The 22360-nt window shown below is 42.2% G+C and overlaps 1 protein-coding gene across 7 annotated transcripts in view; it reads right to left on the reverse strand.

Moving 5' to 3' along the window:
* The window catches only part of PHACTR1 (phosphatase and actin regulator 1), a 302232-nt gene that overhangs the window by 128705 nt on the left and 151167 nt on the right, over positions 1-22360 (reverse strand). Inside the window, exon 1 of one of the 7 annotated variants that reach the window (XM_027676176.1) lies at positions 17009-17288. The exons of 5 other annotated variants lie outside the window; for them this stretch is intronic. In XM_027676176.1, the coding sequence (XP_027531977.1) occupies positions 17009-17261 (253 nt within the window). In that variant the 5' untranslated portion in view covers positions 17262-17288. One more of the 7 variants, XM_027676179.1, reaches the window with a different exon arrangement.

The following is a 22360-nucleotide window of genomic DNA, read 5'->3' on the forward strand; positions in this document are numbered from 1 at the left end:
TAGCTTAGGAAGTCCAATCCCTTTAGGACCCTGCTTTCGACTTACCCACAGTTTGACGTAAAACGTTAATTATTCATGCTGATCGCAATCTGAAAGCCATTTTTTTAACCTCTGCAAACTATATTGCACTGCATGCATCACTCTAAACACATCTTTATTGATATGAAATCTCTCAAAACACTATTTTCTGTACTATAAGATAATACAAAAGATTTTTACTTGCAACAAAAACACTTCATCAGGTTACGTCAACAATAGCTACATAATCACTTCCTATAAATCCTGTAATTATAGAAAATAAGGATTGTTAGATTTTGTTGATATCAACTGTTTTGTGTATCCCTTATTGCTCTTATAACTCACCGAATTTTCCATCTCTTAAACATTTACTACATGTAGATTCAAGGCTAAATCAAGTAAACAGTACTGTAGCTCATCACCATTGTGCATCTGGACACCGGAGCAGAACCCACAGGTCTGTCGTGGTCACCACACACACACACACTCTATCTGGAAACTCAGCAGCTCCAAAATAGGACTCAGAGCAGTCACTACAAGTGTAACACACACCCAAAAATCAACCAAGAGAAAAACAGGGCCAGCAAAAGAGGTATCACACTATTCTTGGGGCTACAGGAAGACAGTTCCACAAGTACCAGGAGTTGCTCTAGGGAAAAACTTCAGCTTGAAAAGAAGGGATATTTTAACCTTCCTAAATGACAAGCAGAGAGAAGATGCACAGTTTATGCTTTTAAGAAAGCAGAGGAAGTAAGATGAGATGCAAGGACTTTTCTATTAGAGCAGATAGAGAACTTATTTGGCAAAAAGGAGAATCATGGAGTCACTTTCATCTTTCCCTTTAGAAGGCTCAAGCCCACATCTCCCATTTTCCCTGGGAACACTACCACACTTCACACCATGATGGATGAAAGAGCTCATCTATCCTACTAAAACTGCTATTTTAAGGAATTCAAGACCTACCGGGTCTGAAAGAAAGCGTTAGTGATAATTAGGGCACTCATCTGCCAGCAAAAACACCCTTCTCCCAAGACTATTCCTGGGCTTTACCCTTGGTTAAATAACCTAAACTCTCTTCTGCTTTACTCATGGATTGAAGAAACTGCTGTCCATAGCTGTGATTTGTTGAGAGCTTGATCCTGTCCAGTTCTGTACAAAGGAGAATAAAGGGAAGTGAAGATACTACATCTCACTGTCCCTTTCTTTCACTTCTGATAGGGGATCTTCTGTTTGAAGCATGAGGGGAGAGAGAAGAGAGGTGGGGTGCTGCCTCCTAGATTGTCTCCCTCCAGAAAGCAAAAGCAGGAGAGGGCAGATAGGTATATGGAGCCCCATTAGCAGAGCTGGCCAGGCACTCAGTGAGAGGGATCCATGCTTCAGCCTGTGAAGAACTGCTATAAAAAACACATGTTGTGGTGTAAATGTCAGATACAAGTAGAATTTCCCATCTAGGGCATTGACTCCAAGGCATCCTCCTCATACTGTAATCACACTGTCACACTAAAAACTCATCTACTGAAGAAACCTGTACTTTTCTAAGTCACCATTACAGAAACAGGTTCTTGGAAAGCCCCAGCCCATTGTGCGCAGCCTGGAAGGGAGCAGGCTGTAAATGCAAACATGTTGGGAGCTGGATGAACCCATATTCAGCTCATTCAGCTCCTGAGACTGAACACAAACCATCAGTAAGATGGAACCAACATTTCTACCCACAGCTATGTGTCCACTAGCACAGAACATTAGAAAAATAAACCTCCTTAAAAGGTATTTTGCCAAACCCAAAAGAAGGAGATTAAATCTCACACCACCAAAAAATTCAGAGGAAAAAGCTGGGCAGAAGTCATACCCACAGGACTACTGCAATTCAAGGCTCTAACATTATGTGCAACAAATGAAATGCTACCAGGCAAAACAGTTGCAGTGGAGTTGTGACCATCACTGTAAAAGTGGGCACCAACCACTGGCAACACCAGTAACTCGTCGAATACATGTTAAGCTGGTTTTGGCTGGTATAGAATTAATTTTCTTCACAGTAGGTGTTATGGAGCTATGTTTTGGACTTGCGCTGTAAACAGGGTTGATAACATAGCGATGCTTTCCCTAGTGCTGAGCAGGGCTTACTCAGCATCAAGGCATTTTCTGCTCCTCACACCATTCCACCAGCGAGGAGACTGGGGATACACAAGGTGCTGGAAGGGGAGAGAGTTGTGACAGCTGACCCCAAGTGACCCAAGGCATGTTCCAGACCACATGGTGTCATGCCCAGCACGTAAGGCTGGGGGAAAAGGAAGGAAGGGGGAGATGTTTGGACTGATGGCATTTGTCTTTCCAGGTCACAGTCACACACGATGGGGCTCTGTTTTCTGAGGATGGCTGAACACCTGCTTGCCCATGAGAAGTAGTGAAGGAATTCCTTATTTTGCTTTGCTTGTGCATGCAGCTTTTGCTTTACCTATTTAATCGTCTTTACCTCAACCCATGAGTTTTCTCACTTTACTTCTTCCAATTCTCTCCTCATCCCACTGCGGAAGAGTGAGCAAGCGGCTGTGTGGGGCTTGGTTGCTGGCTGGGTTAAACCACAATACATGTGGACAGGAATAGGCGCCATAGCTCAGGGGTCCTAGATGGACCTATGCATACACATGGGTAGTTAAGCAATCTGATTGGTCCTTCAGTCATAAACTCGTCAACTAGAGTTAAGACTCATCCATCATGGGTCAAGTTCTTCCTGAAAGCCAAAGCTATGGAAAACAGAGAATCTGTCTTCCTCCTGGCAAGTCTTCAACCCATTCAACAAGAAAAACCAGAACTGAAGTCCATGTACCGCCAACTCCTAAATTTATTCTGAAGAAGAAACAGTGCATAACAATTTTTCCTTTGCTTGTTTCAACTTGCTAGCAATTGAAAGGGTCTTCTTGAAGGAGCTGGTAATGATTACATTTTCATGGTTGGATTTATCTCTTATAACAGCCTGAACTGCAAATTCTACTCAGCAGCAAAATATAAAAGTAATCCAAGAAAAGGATCCGGTTCATGGAAGCCCATGAGTTTGTTGCTCACATTTTGCTACGTTTCTGCTACTGGGTGATAATTTTCCTAATTGTCATTTGGACAGAGACACAGTTGCTCACATCCAAGAGCACCTTGGCTCTACCAGTCCTCACTGGGAATTGGGGAAGTTCTCCACCCTTTTAAAAACAAACCACTAGTGCAAAAGACTAGCTGTTTATTTTGAGAAAGCCCAGAAAAAATATTTAAATGCTTCTAATTTCTTGGGGGATTTTTGGTGGACTGAGCAATTTCTATCTTTATCTTTTTGAGTTGTCATAAGTAGGAATATCCAATTCTTTATTTTACTAAAAATGTGAGCTATAGAAGGCATATCTTTAGATATTTCAGAAACCTGAGAAAGGCACACCCTCTTATTACAAGTAATCCTATTCAGAAAATGGCATTACAAACATTAAACTTCCTAAACACAATGGTACCATCTCACCACTATCATCATAAAGATAAAAAATCGAGTTTTTCATTACTTTAATGGCTGCGAGAAAAGGAACAAAGTGCCTTCATTTAAGAGCTAGAAAGTTCAAACCATTCCCCTGTAAACTCTATTTCTTCTCTTGGGAAAAAGAAACTTCTATTTCTGTTCTTTAAGGAAGTTGGCCAAGAGGAAAAGAGTAATTATACCAAATGGCACATTGATCATGAGCATGAATATGAGTTGAGAAACCTCCTTCAGTAACAGCCTAGCAAAAAAATATGTTTTGTTGGACTCTGAAAGGAGACAGCCTGTATCCATGTTCAGGAATTTACAATAAGTACTAAATACTTTTGCTTTAAGTACCTAATTGTAGCTACATATGGTCTTTGCTGATTGTCATTATAATGAGAATTTTGTTTATTCAAATGATGGTTACTTTAGACCTTCAGCTGTGGTGAAATATCTGTTTTGGTCCTTATGGTAGAGCCTTGAGTTTCAGAGACGAATACTCAAAGGGGAGGAAAATATCCATGACTCCTTTAAAGTCATGAATAAAGCATGGTGGGCTGCTGGCTAAAACACATGGAGTATTTCTGTGTGATTTTCATAACTACATTTTCACTTTTTTATCATCTTTTTTTTTTAACATTAAGTTCTAGGGTGTCTCACAGTTGCTGAGCTCTGCAGGCTATTGCTCTTGCTCTTGCTCAGTGGATTTAGAGGAAAGTCTCTGGCTTCTAAAAAGCTGCTGCTGCCTTTAAAAGAAGATGGAGCACATCGGGTAATCAAATTGGTATATCTAAGAAATGTTACAGTCAAAGGAAGGATCTATGCACGTAGCTTCAAGCTCATGAATTATTCCAAGTCCAGCAACCAGAAATAGCTCAAAAAATGAGAATGAGTTTAGATCAGAGCTAAGGAAAAAAATACTACAGGGAACCAAGAAAACATGATCACAGAAAAAGCTCTTCCAGCAGCGGTATGCACTGAAATAATGCTACCAGAAAGAAATGAATGAAATCCTGATCGTACGAAAGCGAACAAGAAATCACAAGGACATGTATTACCTTACCCAAGCCCATCTAGCAACTGGACAACCACGTTGGGAATTAGGGATGTATTTTGTCCTCAGGGCTACCAGAACTTTGCAAATGAATGTAAAATATGGCCTTCTGGTCTTTGCTCATGACTAACAAGATGAGTGCGAGGAGCAAGGGAGATGAACTGCGCTATGTGTGGTCCTTCTCATGTGGGGTTGAGACAGGCTGGGTGCACACTGAAATGTGCCTCCTTACTGATGTCAGAGAACTTCATTGGCCAAAGCTGTAAAAGGGACCTTTCCAGCTAAAATTCACCTTAAGAAAGAAATATTGGCAGAGAAGGCATTACAACGTGGCCTGAATGAGTGCTTTCCACTGTACTGCTAGGAATGATCCCTTCCTGGGGTGTTTCAGAGAGGAACATGCATTTGCATGTTGTGAGCTGCAAATGCAAGCGGAGTGCTCCAGCAGCATGCTGGAGTGTGCCTACACAGAGCCACTTGACCATAACATTGGCAGCAGAGTTCATTTTTCAGCATTGTGAAGGTAACTGTGATAGGTGTCTGCATGAGTTTTCCTTTCAGTACAGAAGTAGGATAAAACTCAACCAAACCCTGACATTTCTTACACTTAAAATGAAGCGATCTTTTTTCACCCCTTCACTGCTAGCACTGGACAAAGCAACAAAACAATGAAATCTGACTTGCCTACATGCTGAAAGTTTCCTTTCAAAGTTACCAAGATTCTGCTACCAAGCAGAGAAAACAAACAAACAAAACCCCCAAAAAACCACAACAACTACAACATAAGACTTTCTGAGCATTTTTTGACAATATAAATTGACTCTGTCCATATAATCTATGGGGAATAGTGTTCTCAATTTTAAGTACTGCTCTCTTTTGTAAGTATCCACACAACACCCTACAAGTGTCACAGATCCCCTTCTGTCAAGTCAAATGTCATATGCTCTTCCAACTGAGCCAGAACCTTTGCCATGCAAAACCTGGTGTTCAAAAATCTCTTTAACTTGTGAATTCAAACAAAATGCCGCTAAAGTAGAGACTAACGTGAACCATGACATCTGGCCAAGCACATCAAGCTGTACAAAGTTTGTGATGGTGTTCAGGATGAAAAATTTCCTAAGCATTTAGCTACAAAGGGAGGACACAAGAAAGAAAACAGGTATATGCTTCCAGGTACTTATACACAAACATATAAAAATGGAACCTGATGTACATGCAACAATAATGCAAAAATCTGAAATAAATTAATCATAGCAGGTAAAGAACACCTTCATTCACTTACTAAACCCAGGGAATAGCTGCACCAGCTCCCAGCAGCTGAATTCTAAAAGTAAAACCCATCTTCATATAGGCTTGCAAATTTTAAAAATGTATTTATCTCACATGGCCCAGTGGCCAAAGAAGGCCAGAAAGAAAAACAAATGAAAACAATCCCAAACAAAAATATTGCCCAAAAACATCCTTCTTGTGTCTCTGTGCAATGCCAGAAAACGTATTAGTGAACTGAGGCCAGTCTTGCTGTTTAGTGAACTGGCTGCTCTGCCGACTTGAGATGAATAAGAGAAAGGCCCATCACTTCACTGGAAATACAGGGCCTCCCTATTTTCTTTTAGGCTCATGGATTTCCATGCTCAGCATAAGCATATGGAGTTCATAACGAAAATGGTATTTGACTGAGATGACAAAAATGCATAGAAAGCCAAACCCACATTAGTAACTAGAGTCAAACAACGCAGGTAAAATGCTGTCCTTATTTTAATGACAGACACAAGAAAGGGAAAAGAAAACACCTCCTGAATTCTGTCTTGTTTATACATGTGACTTAGGGGGTGGACTTCGAAAGAAAGGAAGCTACATAACTGAGCCTAACGAGTCCCTCCTTACTTTACCCTTTAGGTATCATGTCTAATTCTCTTCAGTGGCTGCTAGAGGAGCCCAAGTTTGTCAGCTATAGAGAGCAGAGCAGACAGTCAGAAATTGCTCTTCTCTATTCAGATGCTGGAGCAGGCAGCAAATTCTGTCTTAAGTGCCACGGCAGTTTGCTAGAAGACATCTTCTTACCCTCATGGCTATAAACCAGCAGACAATTTTGGGGCTGTGAATATTAATGAAAGCTTTAGTCATCTCACTCTTCTATTTCTCAACAGGGTAAAATTCAGAATCAAACAGGCAAAGTTCCACGCAAATCTCTGCACTTGGCTTTCCCTTCAGGGTGAACCCAAATTTCAAGACTATTTATCCAATAAAACCAGTGTGTTAGCATAAGGAAAGCATCTTGTTTGGCTGGTGCCTGGGATGAGAGGGAAGAGGTCTTTCAATACTGGTTCCACTTCTGGTTCAAATAGCTTCCACTGTCCATCCATCCATCAATCCTTCCACATGTCTGTGTACAGACATGCTGACACTGCTGACTGTTCAGCCTGTGCATCAGAATTTTTATCAGTGTTGACATTTTAAGAAGCTTGGAAAGTAAAATGAGAAATATAGGATTCTACAAAAGTCTATAGCAGCATGACAAACATACTCTTTATATCAGTTCAATTTCAGATGATACAGAAGAAATAACATATCTATTTATTTTATTTAGTTAGTTACTTTACCAAAAGCAAGGTTGATAGAGTCTCCATGTTAAAAATAACATTGGAGCTGCACACATACTGCGTCAGATAGTATCAGAATATTGGAAATGTCAAAGCAGCTGCACCCATGCATGGAGTAAAGAGAGATAAAGCTGGTGCCATAATCCTTATGACATGGACTCCTGACATTAGGGACTGTGTCTGCAGACTGCATGGATGTGAATATATGGATCACCAATACTTCAGAGAAGTTTGCTAATATGTGGTGCAGTAGACCAGTGACATTTCCAGGCCTGGCTAATTTGTCATGATGCAGTAAATGAGTATTTTAATTATTTATCTTAAGATCTCCAATGTACAGAAGTCTGCTTACCAACATTTCCATCTGTTGATTCTTGAATCTGTATTAAAAGGAAAACTAACACTCAGGACAACACTAATTGTGTTGCAGCTGAACCCCCCTCAGCCTACTGCTGAAGATAAAAAATATTGTTATCAAAATTTCTAACAAAACTTGGACACTTCTTTCTTGTAATGACCTAATATTCTCAGTATTACTAACATTACGCTTCTGTGCTTCCACAAGATTTAAAATACCATTAGTCTCTGTTTTTTCAAACAGATAATCAACTTCTCTTAGGTGGCAAGGTGAGATAAAAATCATTTTCTGCTACCAAAATCTCCCAAGATAAATTAAATAATTCAATCCATTTTCGTTTTATTCCCTGCACTTCTATTGCACAAAGCCATTAGACTAATGGCCTGAAAAATGTCATGCAAAAGATGACAGAGGGCAAGATCCTTCGCTTAAGTAGTGATAGGGGAGGGTGTCTACTGAACTGCAGCACTAAACCTGTCATCCTAGCCTTGGGCTGCACAGCTCAGGGCAGCAGGAAAGAAAGATAAGATTTGAAGTACACCTTGCATCCTTTCCAAAAGGATTCCAAAATCAACAGATACACTGGGCCCTCCCTGCACAAAAGCCTGCACATCTTAAATTGCAACCCTTGGAATCTGGAGATTAGGTAAGTCACTGAGACTGAATACCTCTCCTACTTAGGGGCAAAGAAATGGGTACAACAGTAATCACAAATCAAGTGACACAAACCATGGGCTTGGAGCCTGCATGTCTCTCACCCCAGTCTGTGTCCTGACTAGCACACTATAAATCATAAATATGCAGAAACCTGCCCTCCTCTTCTCTTTGGACATTTTGGACACAATTCTATTTTATGGGAAGGAGAGGTGTTGGGGAAGGCTGGGGAAATATTTGGCTTTTATTCCTGAGTCATATTTTCAAACTCAAAATTTCCACTGTCTATGAAGAGGCTGCCAGTCAGGTCTGGTCATCTCTTATTTGTGTTTTTTCTCACTTGGGATCCAGAGCTTTCCTTTGCTGAGGAACACTGCTTGTCCATGAGATCTCTCTCAACAGTACATCTTAATGATGGCTGATGGGCAAAATTATTTTGGGCATGTTTTAGGCATGGTAATGCCTGTGCATTGCCAAGCCAGAACGCTATGTCTAGTAGTTCCAAAGAAGCTACAGCAGGTGGTTTTACAATGACAGATTTTATTTTTGATTTAAATTATACTGTGTGCTCATTGTTTTTCAGAGCAACAGAAATAACTGATCTTCTTTTGAATTTAAGAGTCTCATCCAAAGGCAAAGGCTCTGCTGGATTTGCCTTATCTTCAGTAAGCTCGACCCAAAGCCAGAAAAGTCAGGGAGAGATGACAGTGACATGAACAAACATCGTCTTACTCCTCTCCACTCAATGCTTTCTGAGACAAGGAGATTAAAAGCAACAGACCAGTGAAGATTCATGTCACTTCACAAGAGCAAAAAACAGCAAGAGGACAGTTTTCCACCTCATAGGGATGGCAAGAACATCATTATTTTCCAAGAAGTGTGCAAATCAAAGTCAAAAAGGAAAAACAGGGCCTCCAAGTGTGTCCCAACTTCACCCCTCCGCAGCTTTGCTGCATTCATCTAGATAATGGCAAACATCACAGTTCTGTTCAGTTTCAAAGGAAGCTACTGAAACACACAGACAAAGCTGGCTTAACCACTCTACACTCTGGCGCTCCCCCTCAGTTACACCAGTGCCCTGATGCTGGGGCTTGGCAAATGGATTTGGGAAGGTGCGTGAGACCTCGAGTTATCCATTAAAAGGCTACAAATATATCCAATTAATCCTAGACATCCTGGCAGACTGTTAGCAATATGGTACTGCATATACTTATACTGTGCTCCAGAAATTAGATTCTGGCTAATTGCAGTCTGAATAAGGTGTTAGCAACAGGAAGCCAAATTTGGTATGGGCAGATTACAAACAAGACAATCTTAGGGCATACAAAGGAATAGCTATACATTTACTACCAGTCACTGAAACAGATCAAGAAACAAAATCTCACAATACAAAACTGATGTAGAAAGCCTACCTCCTCTGCTGAGGGAGCAGCAATGAATGATAATATTATAAATACAATGGTATACTCAAAGGATAGGTTTTGCTCATCAGTCAAGGAGCCCATAAATGAACTCTGCTGCTTTTAATGATATAATATACAAACAAAAGAAAAGGAAAAGAAAAAGAGAAGAAAGGAAGAGGCATCACATGGCAGAATACTGAGTCTTCTGATCTCTTCCCTACACACCCAGTATTTCTGTGATGTTAAGCTCTGATAGGCAGTGACAACATCAATGAATAAAACTCCAATAATGGTTGTAAAGTGAAGTACTTCCACCTATCTCATTTTCTTCTAAAGAATCCCAAGTTTAAGAAAAAGTAAGAAGCCAGCTGAGCAAATCACCCTCTAAGAGAAACATCTCTAAGTAACTGAGAGGTACTTGGAAAAGACAAAACACAGAAATGGAAACCAACTGCCTACCGGGGCAGGGATCAAAGCATAGAATAGGACATACAGGTGATGGATGTAAAAAAAAAGACACAGAAAGCCAAGCTTATTCAGCCAGGTCGATATAAGACAGACAGTTTGAAGTGTTCTGGTAATAGCAGAGCGCGACAAGAATGTGTCCCTCCATGATCTATACCTTGCCTCATCTATACCTATCCACATCTTGCCTCTTTTTTACTAATTGCTTGCCCCCTTCACACATTGAAAACTTGTGGCCTTTTACGGTTTATCGAACAGTTTTATATTATATTTCTGATGTATCTAACTTGATACAGAAGAAGCAAAACTGGGCATGCTAATCAAGATGGCAACAGTAGATCATTGTTGTTAAATACAGGAAAACCGCTATATCGCTTTCATCATACTTGAAGGCATTTTATCCATTTTTATGAAGTCCCCACAAGGAACTGGTTTTTCATTGCCTGTTCAGTGTTGCCCCAATCTTTGCATTTAAGAGGCTTACATGTCTCAAGACTTAAAACTTGGTTTTCAGAATAAAAAGCTGGATGACAAAATGCTATCAAAAGCTGACAATGGAGTTACAGCATTGGAAAGGAGAGAAATCAATAAGAGGAGACAGAACTGAAACAGGCAAGCTATCTGCTCTCTGAAGACCCAAAGAATTGAGATGTCCTCTTATCCGTGTCATCATGTCAACACTGTGTAATAAAAATGAGAGGGTACTGAGCCATCATGACCAATTCCATCATTTTTTTTTTGTTTTATTCCTAAAACTCCTCAAGTCAATGACACAGATATACAGAATTCCCAGAAAAGGTGGCTAACATTTCTTTGGTAGGGACACAGAAGTTTTCACTGAAAAACAAAAAACTTAGTCATCTTCTTGCATAAGCTTGACCCAATCTTGTGTACACTTTTTCTCCCCATACTATCTAATTTACCAAAGTGAAGACCTTGCTTACTACCTATATTTTTCCTACAGTTTATGTCAATAATGAAAATTATATTGCAGTTTTGGATAAGACATCTTCCAAGGCTCCTCAAAGTAAGCCTGGAGCTTTGCTGGGTGACAGCCCATGCAAACCTGGCTGTGAACTTCCTATTGCCAGTGCAGTGTCGCCCGGAATGGTACACAATTGTCTTATTTTGTGGCCAGCAGTTTTTGCTACAGGTAGTTTAACAGGATATGAGTTAGTCACTACAGAGTTGCTTGTGAGCAGTTAATTACCTGCCCCAGGCTTGGTGATATTTCTTGAGCTTTATTTTGGGACATAAATGTCCCCTCCTCTCTTTCCCCATCCCTTTTCTTTTCTTCTGCTGCAGACTAGCCAACTGAAATAATTGCTAGTGTTTAAGGAAAGCCTCACATATCACTGATCAGCCATTTGCATTTCCTAGTCTTGGCATGTAAGCCAGAGGCATGTCCCTCTTATAGCCCAAACTGACCCTTTTGTTCCTCTTCTCTTCCTCTCCACTGTCCTCCCTGCCTGCAGGCCACATCCAGCCACAGCAGCACTAACAGCATCCCTGTTAGTCTCTGATCTCAAGTCAAAACCACAGGTAACTGAGGAGCTTCTGTTAGTCCCCAACACGCAAGGCACACTGACGGGAGCAGGGCACTGGGACTTTGCCCTCTCCCTGGTAAAGGAAAGGTAAAGGATCATGTCCTGCCTGCCTTGGGATTTTAACATCTGGAAGTTACCATGAGTAGAAATCACACTTTCCTCTTAGAAACTGTGATTAATTCTCAATCTGCAAAAAAACAAGGGTTTGTATCTTTTGGAGCAGGAAGTGATGCTGGTGGAAGCAAAATGGGCCACCTGTTGGGACATGGAGTATCTTTGCTTGATTTCATCAACTTTGGCGTAGCATCGTATTCACCCAAATAAAACACTATAGAGTTCAATTGACAAAAACAAACCAATTTTGTTCTATGACCTGTTCTGCAAAGGAGACATATTTCACACCACAGTGAAAGCCCATGCGTTTCCCTCCTTGCCTCTTTCTTTATGGTAACTATCCCTCAGAGACTAAAGACTCACATCGCATAATTATATCAGCTGTTGAAACCTCAAACATGTTTTTCATCTTCCCACGCTTCACAGCAGGACCAGGTACACTGTTTTTTTGCCTACTTATCCATTCTATGTAGACTAATTTTTTTAATCCCAAATATTTTAGTATTTTTGACAGGTACAATTGTAAAAGACTGCAATGCCTCATAGCCACATCCTGTGCTCCCTCTACAGATGGTAATGGAAGAGCAGTTCCTGTTTGAAATAATGTGAGAATTAGTGAAGTAAAACTTATTTTTATACACAGCTCTTGCAGGGCTTACACCCTCAGAGACAATCTCTTCAGTGATGCTAAGGTAATTGTTCTCAAGGTTTGCAGTAGAAAGAAATAACAGTCTTTAATTGCAGGTAGGAATCACACATGCACACACACATGTGTACGCACAGGCACAACCCCCATACAGAACCCTCCCCCCTTTCTATTTGGAAAAGATATTTATCCAGAAGCTCTAGAAGAAGCACAGTGGCAGAAAAACAAGTGTTGGAATTCCTACGGCAACAGTATCTCACTCCACGCTGACTTTCATGCATATATAAGATCATAGAATAATTTCTGCTTAAACAGCAAAACCCTGAAGTATAGGAACACATAATAAACAGACTGAGTATGAGCTCTGAACGAAACCTTTCGGGTATGTTCATTCTTAATATTATTTGTATTTCCACTACACTTGCACCTAAATACCCTAAAAACCTGGACCCTCACAGTCCTTGGCACTAGGAATGCAAATGGCAAGACAGAGTACTTTCCTCCCCCCCTCCACTAAAGGATTCATAGTCTATTTACAGATCAGCAGGTAGGTGAAAGGAAATCCCACTATCTCCATTTTACAGACAAGAAACTTGGGTATGGAGCAATACACGGATGGACATGTCTGAAGTTGCCCAGAGATACCCTGCAGAGAATGCTTGAGCTGATAACCCTTATCTGTCAGTGATAAAAAACCGCTCTGCTCTGTGTAGTCACTCTCTTCCAACACACTTTTAGGTAACTGCTTTCCACTTAAGTTTTCTTGTCAGATTCTCCGCGTAAAAATCTAAAGTATTGCACTTCATTTGTTCCACTCACTCTTTCTGTTAGGTCATTTCTGGGTGTCTTTGAAGACTCTACAGTTCCTTCTAGCCACGCTAAAGTAGAGATGTGTCTATATCATGTTCCAGATCAAGGCTCAGACTTCGGCAGGACACTGAGATTAGCAATTTCCAGTGTATTAACATCTTAGAAAAACCCCATCGAAATCTCTTCGTCCTGCACTTGTTCCACTAACTACTGTTCTCTTGCTCATCAGTCATGTCCTCTGGTATGACCCAGCACTGTCACAGCCCTCCCAGAGACCACCAAAATTAGCATACTGAGAAATGCTCTGTACATACCAGGAAATGGTTAGCATTCCAGTGCACTTCGATCTCTTGTAGTTCCAGCTCCTTCTGCTCTACAAGCTTATCAATCACTTCCCCACATTCACATTCAGAAAGTATTTTCATTCCCCTTCATGCTTCTGGAACTTTCAAAGTGCCTCCACTTGTGTTGTCTCTATTCTTGTCTGATTTTTCCTTAGAACTTTTACAACTCTTCACCATCCTGATTCTCCCAACATCTTCCTCGCAGCCCTCCTCTGGCAGCATTCAGAGCTCAGCCCTGATTGCTCTTTTATTCCTGGAGGTGACTCATATCTTTTTCTATGCTTGACCTCTCTCTCTTGGTTCAGTCTACCATGTCTGATTGCCTCTATGGCATCCTGTCCTGTATATCTCTTGGCCATACCTCATTCTTCCCCCACATACAGTTTCACTAGTCCATTTTCAACACCATTTCTGTTATTCTGTCCCCCAAACTTTCAGTATAGGTGCTTTATAGACCCCTATCTCTATTTTCCAACTAAATTAGCATTAAACAAATTCATTCCTTTCAGTCCAATAGCTAAAGCATCTACAGTGTTCATTACTGTAGCCTCCTGCTTCTCTTTGAGCTCCTCACTTATTTTTTACCTCATCAAAATGCTGCATCCACATCAACTCCCTTTACCCTTACTTCAGTGAGCCCATCTGCATCTCCAAATTCTTTCACCAACTTCTTTCCAAATTACATGACCTCCCTTCCAAGATACATGACGCAGCACCTGCTTCCATCTTTTCCTTCAGTTTCATGGTTATCTCTTCTACTATTCTCCTAGTCATGAGTTTTGCTAGAATGGTTAGTGGTCTTTGAAGAATTTCCCTATGTTTCAGCATAAATTTTCCTTCTCCTAGTGCAGTAGTACAATGAAAATGCAGAGTAAGACAATGACTAGAATCCAGGACTCATAACTGGATGTGGAGGATATTTCAGCATTAAATCAATGTATCCCACCGATTTGCCTATGCTATAGGGACTGAATCTGGGTCTTTGTACACAGTTCCAACAAATAAAACAGTTGTTCAGGTCACAGGACTCACACAGGACTTTTAGGTACACTTTTAGGTACACTTGCAGCTTTAGGCCTGCAAGACCATATATAAACCATACATAGTTTGAATAGGAGGGTGGGGGTGTTCACATTGCAAAGTTCAGTGGGTTCCCCTTATAAAAAGTACTAAGTGGTCACTAACTGTGAGGATGCACAGACATCTTGAGATCCCAACAGGTTTCTTCATATCTGAGTTATTCACAGATTTTTACCTGATCTCTCCAGAGGATATTATCATCACATCATAATTTCAGTTCATTATATCATCCTTTCCCTCCAAGCCCCAACAGGTCCAGAACAGGTATTCATCAGAGAAAAAACTGGTGTCTTTTAGTCCTGAAAAATGTGACAGAGTCAAACCACTGAGCATGACCACCTAGCATAGCCGGGACTACAGTTCCTTTACTTTCTGAAATAAACTCATAGCTGTGCATGCTGGTGGGAAAGAAAATATTAAGGCTGTACTGGTATTAAATACCTTTTAAATTATGATCTTATAAGTTATTTGCATGAGGTGGAATAAAATCCTACCCCACAGAAGGAGGGGGTGAAAACGGACTGATGAGATGCTCTGGAAGCCTGCTGGCTGGGAGCCTCTCTGCTCTAATCTTTGTCTCTCTAGGGTTACTAGGATATCTCCTGTCAAGAGACATACCGTCCCCTTGGAGTACCTAACAGTTTGAAGCTAAATAATGAAATATAGAAAAGAAAGCAAACTCCTTGAATACATACCTATTTGTCTGCTAGGAGGTAAAAGTAACTGGAGTTATACATTCATATGCATCCATGTGTACATGTGTGCCTTAAAAGGGAGAAAAGCATGTCCTTTTCTTACTGTGCTAAGATTTCAAGTACAAGGTTGCAAAAAAACCTCAGCAAAAGACGTTGATGCAACTGAGTTTTAGGTCATTTCGATTAATGTAGGAAAGCACATTTTAACAAATGGCTTCATTTGCTTTTAAGGATAAATAAGCCACACTAATAGCGTAAAGTAACTACTACTGCTGGACATTGCTCTTCATTTAATATCTGTGAGGCTTGCTGTCACTAGCAGCACATAAGAAGAAAGAAAACACTCAACATTTTGTATAGCCTTCATCAGACTCTTCCCTCTGCTGTAGTGGCATAAGCAGTAAGAGCACTTAACCCACTGTGGGTTTCCAGGGTTCTCAGGCTATCTTCTCCCTCTCCACCAAAAGCAATTCCGTTCAGCTTTAGCTGCTTTTTAATCAAAGAAAACTATAATCACACTAGCAGGATGCTAATTCTGAAGCGACATTAGCAAAACCACAGTTACTTCATTAAACTGAAAACCTGTGGTTGACAAAGGACCATGAGATCCCAAATAATATTTTGCTCTTTTGCATAGAGCAAATGAAAGCAGATTTGGTTAATTAAAATATTACTATTAATAATAGTAATAATACCAGCCTCAATGACAAAGCTGAAAAATGAAGTGCCAACAACTAATAAGAACCTCAGCTCAGAAAACAATAACACTTTCATACTCACATTTATCACCAAAAAAAGCCTTTCCCTGACCTTCAGAAAATGAGATCTGTCTGCCACATCCGTTAATAGGGAGTCCTAAGTCGAGTGCCTTCAGTCCTAAGTAACATGTAGATCCACAAAGCAAAACAAAGTAATACAACATTGAAAAAGCATGTGGGGTAACATCTGCGAGGCTATTTTTTCCTGAATGCTTTTATGCTGTTTTTAGTTCTCAGCTTCTCCTAATTGCTGACTTTGGCAAAATGCAAAGAATTTTTCATTGTTGCTTTCAAATATCTGCCTTCCCAGAAACATAAAAAGCATATACTTACCTGTAGCAACACCTGTGATCAATTATACCTTCACTCTCTGAATACCCTCTGGAGGTTTTGCTCAGTCCCAAATGGAGAGGGGGAATGGATGAGAACAGTTGTCTGAAGAGCACTATATTAATTCCAATAAAAATACAATTTCCCCCATGCATTTGACAGGACCATGAAAATCACACTAGCCAGATTCCAGGTAAATCAGTCCTTCCAAATACTGAGTTGAGTCAAGCAAACTCTATTGCAGCACGATAAGAAAAAAGTTGATATATCAAGGCAGAAAACCCTGATCTAAAATTCATGGGAATGGGAACAAAACGCAATCAATACAAAGAGCAATTTCTAGAACAACTGGGGGGAAAAGGGAAAGAAAAAAAAAAAGAGTTGTTGCCTTAACTGTTAGCACAAAGCTTCTGTGGCAAATGAAGGGACCTGTCCCTCTTGGCATATCCGTGATCGACAGCCTGTATCAGTGCCCAGTGCATTCCTCCCTCGCTCCCTTTCCTCTTTCCCTGGGATCTGTGAAGGAGCAAGCCGAGCATCCCCGGCTCCGACGGGAGCGCACACATGTCCGCGCACCCCCCATGCAAGCACACGCGCTCCCCTGCCTCGCTCCTACACCCACAGCATCTCAGCACTCACCGTCACGGGCTTCCTCCCCGCGACTGCAGTTGCTGCAAATGTGTTTGATCTCCTTGCCTATGTGGTACTGTATCACAAACGAGACATTGTTGTTAGTGGTGCTGGTGGGCTCCTTCAGTGGCTTCATCCTCACTAGATAGAAAGCTTTCTTTTTAGGTTTCTCTCCACTCATGCCTGAAACCGAGCCCTGCCTGCAGCCAGCAGAAGGAAGAGCCAGCATCCCAGGCTGCCTGGCGTGCGTGCAATCCGCCATCCGCTCCCGCTCGCCTCGGTGTTTAGCTGCCACACACACAACGGGGATGAAGGGGGGGGCTGGGGGAGGGGGGGGAGGCGGGAGGCAGAGCAGGCAGAAGCGCTGCCTGAGCCTTGCTGCCTGCCCTCCGCGACCCCGATCCTTAACCAATCCCCCGGGCTGGGCTGGAGGATGGTCAGCGTGTGCCCGCTCCCAGCCTATCCCTAAGCCGCGGGCGCCGGACACGCGTTTGGCGGCACGGCGGAGCCTGGCACACCTTTGGATACCATGCCGGCTGCGAACACCCAGGAGGGAGAGCCTCCCCTCGCCTCCCCCTCTCGCTCCCTCCGCTTTTCCCATGCCTTTCCCCCTTCCCGCAAGCCCCGAGCCCGCGGGAGCCCCGCGTCGCCCGTCGGCCGCGGCCCTCCGGGATGGCGGGCACAGCCATGGCTCTGCCAGCGCCGCCGTCCCTGGCAGCGCGCCGCGATCCTTCGGCCTGGAGAATACGGCAACAGGGCCGTCACGGCAGCCTATCCCGATGAATTAATATTTTACACACAAAGGACTGTCCGACAGCAGGCTGACTGCGGGCTGCAGACCCTCCTCCCCACGCCTCTGCAGGCAGCTGCGGCTCTGGGGGTATGGGGCCACTATGCTTCAGGTGCCCCAGCAAAACCAGACCCCACCCGCTTTCCATTCTTGACTTTTCTCCCCTTTTGCTTCTTATAAAAGACAGAAAAGGTGCCTGGCCTGGGCCGTGCAGGGCTCATGAAGGTAGCCATGGACAGTGACTGGCACTGCCTAGTGACTTCAGCCCAGGCCCCCCTGCAGTGGGACTGCTCCTCAGTGGAAAAGGCTGACCTGACTGGCAGTTTGATTTCCTTTCGACTACTTATCTGGGGGATGAACTTCTTTGTTGCCCTTGCCTCCCGCTCAAATTGCAGCTGCTCCAGAGAACAGCCCGATCGTCCTCAGCTGCCGGCAGCCTGGGCAGCGCACTTCCAAAACTCCCCCAGCCTGAGAGGGATTATAATCCCTGGCCAGACATGCTGTCAATCCCTTGCTGCCCAGCTGCCCCCAAAATGTGGTGTTTTCATGGCATGGTTAGCAACCCAAGCTGCCCAACCGACCAAAGCAGCAGCTCAGGACAGTGCCTGTGACACAAAGAATGAGGGGAGCAAAGGTGGGATGCTTGCTTCTGGCAGGCTTTGGGAAGGAAAGCCTGAAGAAGAGATGATAACCTCAGCTATTCTGGCTGCTATTACAGCAATGTGAGTGCTGCTTCTTTAAATCTTCAGCAAGCTATCAGTTTGGCAGGCACTAAGCAGAGAGAGTGCAATTGGGGCAGACGAAACATGGCAAAGAATAACACCATTCTCCTTATTTTTAGCCAAAGCCCCTGCTTGCTGTGAGAAGAAATCCACTCATTCTGCAATTCTTTACCATTTCCACATATTGTTGCCACATGTTTTATTGCAGCAAGAGGCCAAAACAGCCTTGATTCTCTTCAATTGCACATGAAACAGTCAGTGAGACTCTTGCCTAAAGAAGCCAGAGCAGAAACTTAAGGATTCAGTGCTACAGTTTTCCATTTTCTCAAGTTCACGCATGCACACACACAGACACAGAGGCACACAGAAGATGCATGAAACGAAACTGCTGACCTACTTCTTCTGCGTCATTCTGATGCAGGTCTGACTTCTCACCTGGCGCTCCTGGGAGTTGAAATCTTGAGATGTCACATAGAGCAAAAAATGCAAGGCTTTACTTTCCTCAGCAGTGTTCACAAATCAGACTAGGTGCTATCAGATCTCATAGAAGTACAAACTGAAGCATGCTCTCAGCAGAATTATGCTGTTCACCAAGCCACGCAAGCATCCTACACACTGGGCTATGTATATGGGTTTATGCTGAAAAGAGTCGGTCACCTCAGGTGATGTATTGCCCCAAAGGACTTGAGTTTGCATGTGTTGCTCATCTAAAATTCTTACCCGTTTCATATAAGTGGAAGGAGAACAGGGAATGCAGAATTATTCAGGAAGAAGCAGGTGAATTCACCGAATGTGCACATCACGTAGTTATGAGTTAATGCACTGAGAAGCCATCCCTTCGAATGCATGATGCTGAGATACTGTTTGTTATGTTACACATTTGGAGAGCAAAGGCTGAGAAGAGTTTGATGCCCCACCAGTCACACAGCAGTTCAAACACTTGCAATGGAATTCCTTCTAGCTTATTCATTGCTTTTGAGAACACCTTCAGTTTGGTTGTGATTCAGAAAATAATTAGGTGAGCAGAAGATATGACCATAATTCACCTTCTGAACTTGCCTACAGTTCAGAGCTGTCACTGGTACTCAGCACTGCTGCATTATGGAAATGGGTCAGGAGAGGAAAGCACATTCACTTGTCATCTTCCCTGAATTTGGGAAGTATGAGTGTTAATGAAATGCAGGGTGAACTCAAAACTGGAATATCATATCTGTTGTCTCAGGGCAGTATTCGGGTGTTGTGTCTCACCTGTTTTAAGAAAGGAAACTAGAGTGATGCATTCAGCAGAGCTGAAGACCAGCAGAGCTGGTCCTGTAAGGCAAATGGTCTTGTAGTTCAGGAATTGGGTATGACCTAGGATATGAAAATCTGGGTCAGGTCATCAGTCTTTTTCAGCCTCCCTCTGTGACCTCAGACAAATTATTTACAATATCTTGATATCTCAGCTCCTTGGCTAAAGAACAGTGATGTTGATGTTTCTGTTTTTCAGACAAATTTTATAAAATTATATTTCAAGGTGCTCTGAAAGTGTTTGGAGGGGAAACACACAGACCTTTCAAACACAGAGATCTACTGTTTATAGCAAAATGAGAAGGGAAACAGGAAAAAAATGTTCCATCAGGCTTAGTCCAAACGGTTCATTCATTCTAAACTCAAGCATTTTGTTTCACTGCATTTTGTTTCAATGGTATTTATCTCTCCTCTTCCAAGTCATTTTATTCTAAAACCATAAAATTCAACTTGGATCTGACAATAGACTTGGTATTCAAACACTGCATTTTTAGTGACTCTGTTGTTATCTCCCCACCTCAAACAATTTTTAGAGAGGGACAGGAGCAACTCCTTTCTCAGGGAACTGGAAGATTATCACCTATGTTTTAATCCACCCTCACATGTACTCCATTCTATGAAAGGACCACCAAATACTACGGGAACGGACAGAGTTTTTTGCAAGCAGATCTCAGGAGATTGCAGAAGCCCAGTTGCTCTGACACGTTTGGGGACATTTGGGAATTAAATAACTGGTCCATTGAGTAACACTGATTCCACGTGGATAAGAACCCCAAATTATCGTGGAGAAAGCCCAGTGTATTTTTGCTTGCAGGTGCCATATATTTTGAATGCAAACAAGCCCTGAAGCCATCTGCTAGTATGTCTCTTGTAACATGCACTTCGCTATAACATGCAAATTGCCTTCATTCCTAAGAGCTGCCTTATAGAGAATCTGAATTTGTCACAGCTCATAAAACAAAAATATGTTTAATTATGATCTGTGTAATTATGGTGAAAGCTGCCACTGCTAATCAGTTCCAGGACAAATAATGTACAACAAAGGTACTACAATGTTCCTGTAGAAAATTACTTGTTTTGCCTTGTTTTTAAAGATAAGTAAAAAAAAAAAAAGGTGTAATAACTCTTTCACTGCCTCAATACACAGCTACAAACCTTGGCATAATTTTATTGCACAGTGGACAACAAAATCAATGAACAGGATGTCAAACAGTTGGTTATTTGACAGTGAATCAACAAACTTGCATTCTATTCCCAGCCCACATTTGCTTCTTCTATAAGCTTGGGAAACCATTTATACCTTCAATGCCTCCCCCCTGCAGCCTTTGCCATTAAGGAGAGTGCCACTTTCATTGTCCATAAAGAAGAGGTGAAATCAGCATCTCCTTTAACCAGAAGACTACTGAGATATTGGGTCGTACCTGCATCAAAATCTTTGAGGCCCGACACTGTCTTACCATTTTTTTCCCTGGACCACGTCTCTCCATGTCACAGATCACTTGGCTAAGAGTCTCTTTTGGGACACTGTGCCCTCAAAAAGCAGGCAAGCTTTTGGCTGCATTTTCCACACCACAAGAAAAGAATATTTATTCTTCTTTCTCCAAGCTGTGGCACTGTGCAAATGCCCAATGCCAGTTGGGGCACCCCTGAAGTCTGTCCTACAGCCCTCAGCTGAACAACACGGAGGTTTCTGTGTGGGCAGGACAGGCCACCTCCTACTTCCAGCACAAATAGGTGGACAACAAAACCCATGTGGAAGCCTCTCATCCTTGTTTCTTTAAATCAAGATGTCTTGGAGAGCTGCAGTATTCCCTTGAAAAAGCTGTGGGTAACAGAATGGCACTGTCCATGTGAAAATGCTAGACAAATGCAAGTCTAACAAGGCAGCATCACTTCTCAGCAGTTTAGTATTTCTAGCCAAAATACCATGATTCATGTTTTACAGTCTATTTAGGCAGTGATGTTTTCACAGGGATGCCCCTGTACTTGGCAATTTTTTATAAATATTTTCCTTTTCTTCCTATTTCCTCTGCCCACTGTACTACACATCCTAGTGAGAATAAAAAAAAGAGATAAAAGACAGATTAACTCATTGCCAGCTGCTCTGGTGATTAATGCATACATTGATGTTGTATTACACATACTGAAACAAACTGGTCAACTTGGAGTAAAAAGGAAAATACGTACAATTTACAACACAGGAATCAACCACTAACACAGTACCTCCTTTGGTAGCATCTTTAATTCACTATCAAAAAATGCCCCCAAAGCCATTTCAGGACAGCTGACATTTGCCAATGTAATTTGTTGCCAGGTGGAGAATCTTTCTAGTTGCAAGGCACAACTTAAACCTGGATACTCAAATATTTTCTATTTGCCAGGCAGTTAGTGCAGCAGGAGGACTCTGGTCCATGGCAGGGGCTCCAGGGTGCTAGGCTGACAGTATTTCTGCTTACTACATGGCACATCAGCAAAACTGAGAGGGCAAAGAGGAGGGAGAATCAGCCTGAGACTCCTGCAGGCCAAAATAGAATATGACCTTTTTAGTTCTGCAGCTAT

Source organism: Neopelma chrysocephalum, unplaced genomic scaffold, assembly GCF_003984885.1.
Source record: "Neopelma chrysocephalum unplaced genomic scaffold, ASM398488v2 Primary Assembly neopelma1_26b, whole genome shotgun sequence".
NCBI lineage: Eukaryota > Metazoa > Chordata > Aves > Passeriformes > Pipridae > Neopelma > Neopelma chrysocephalum.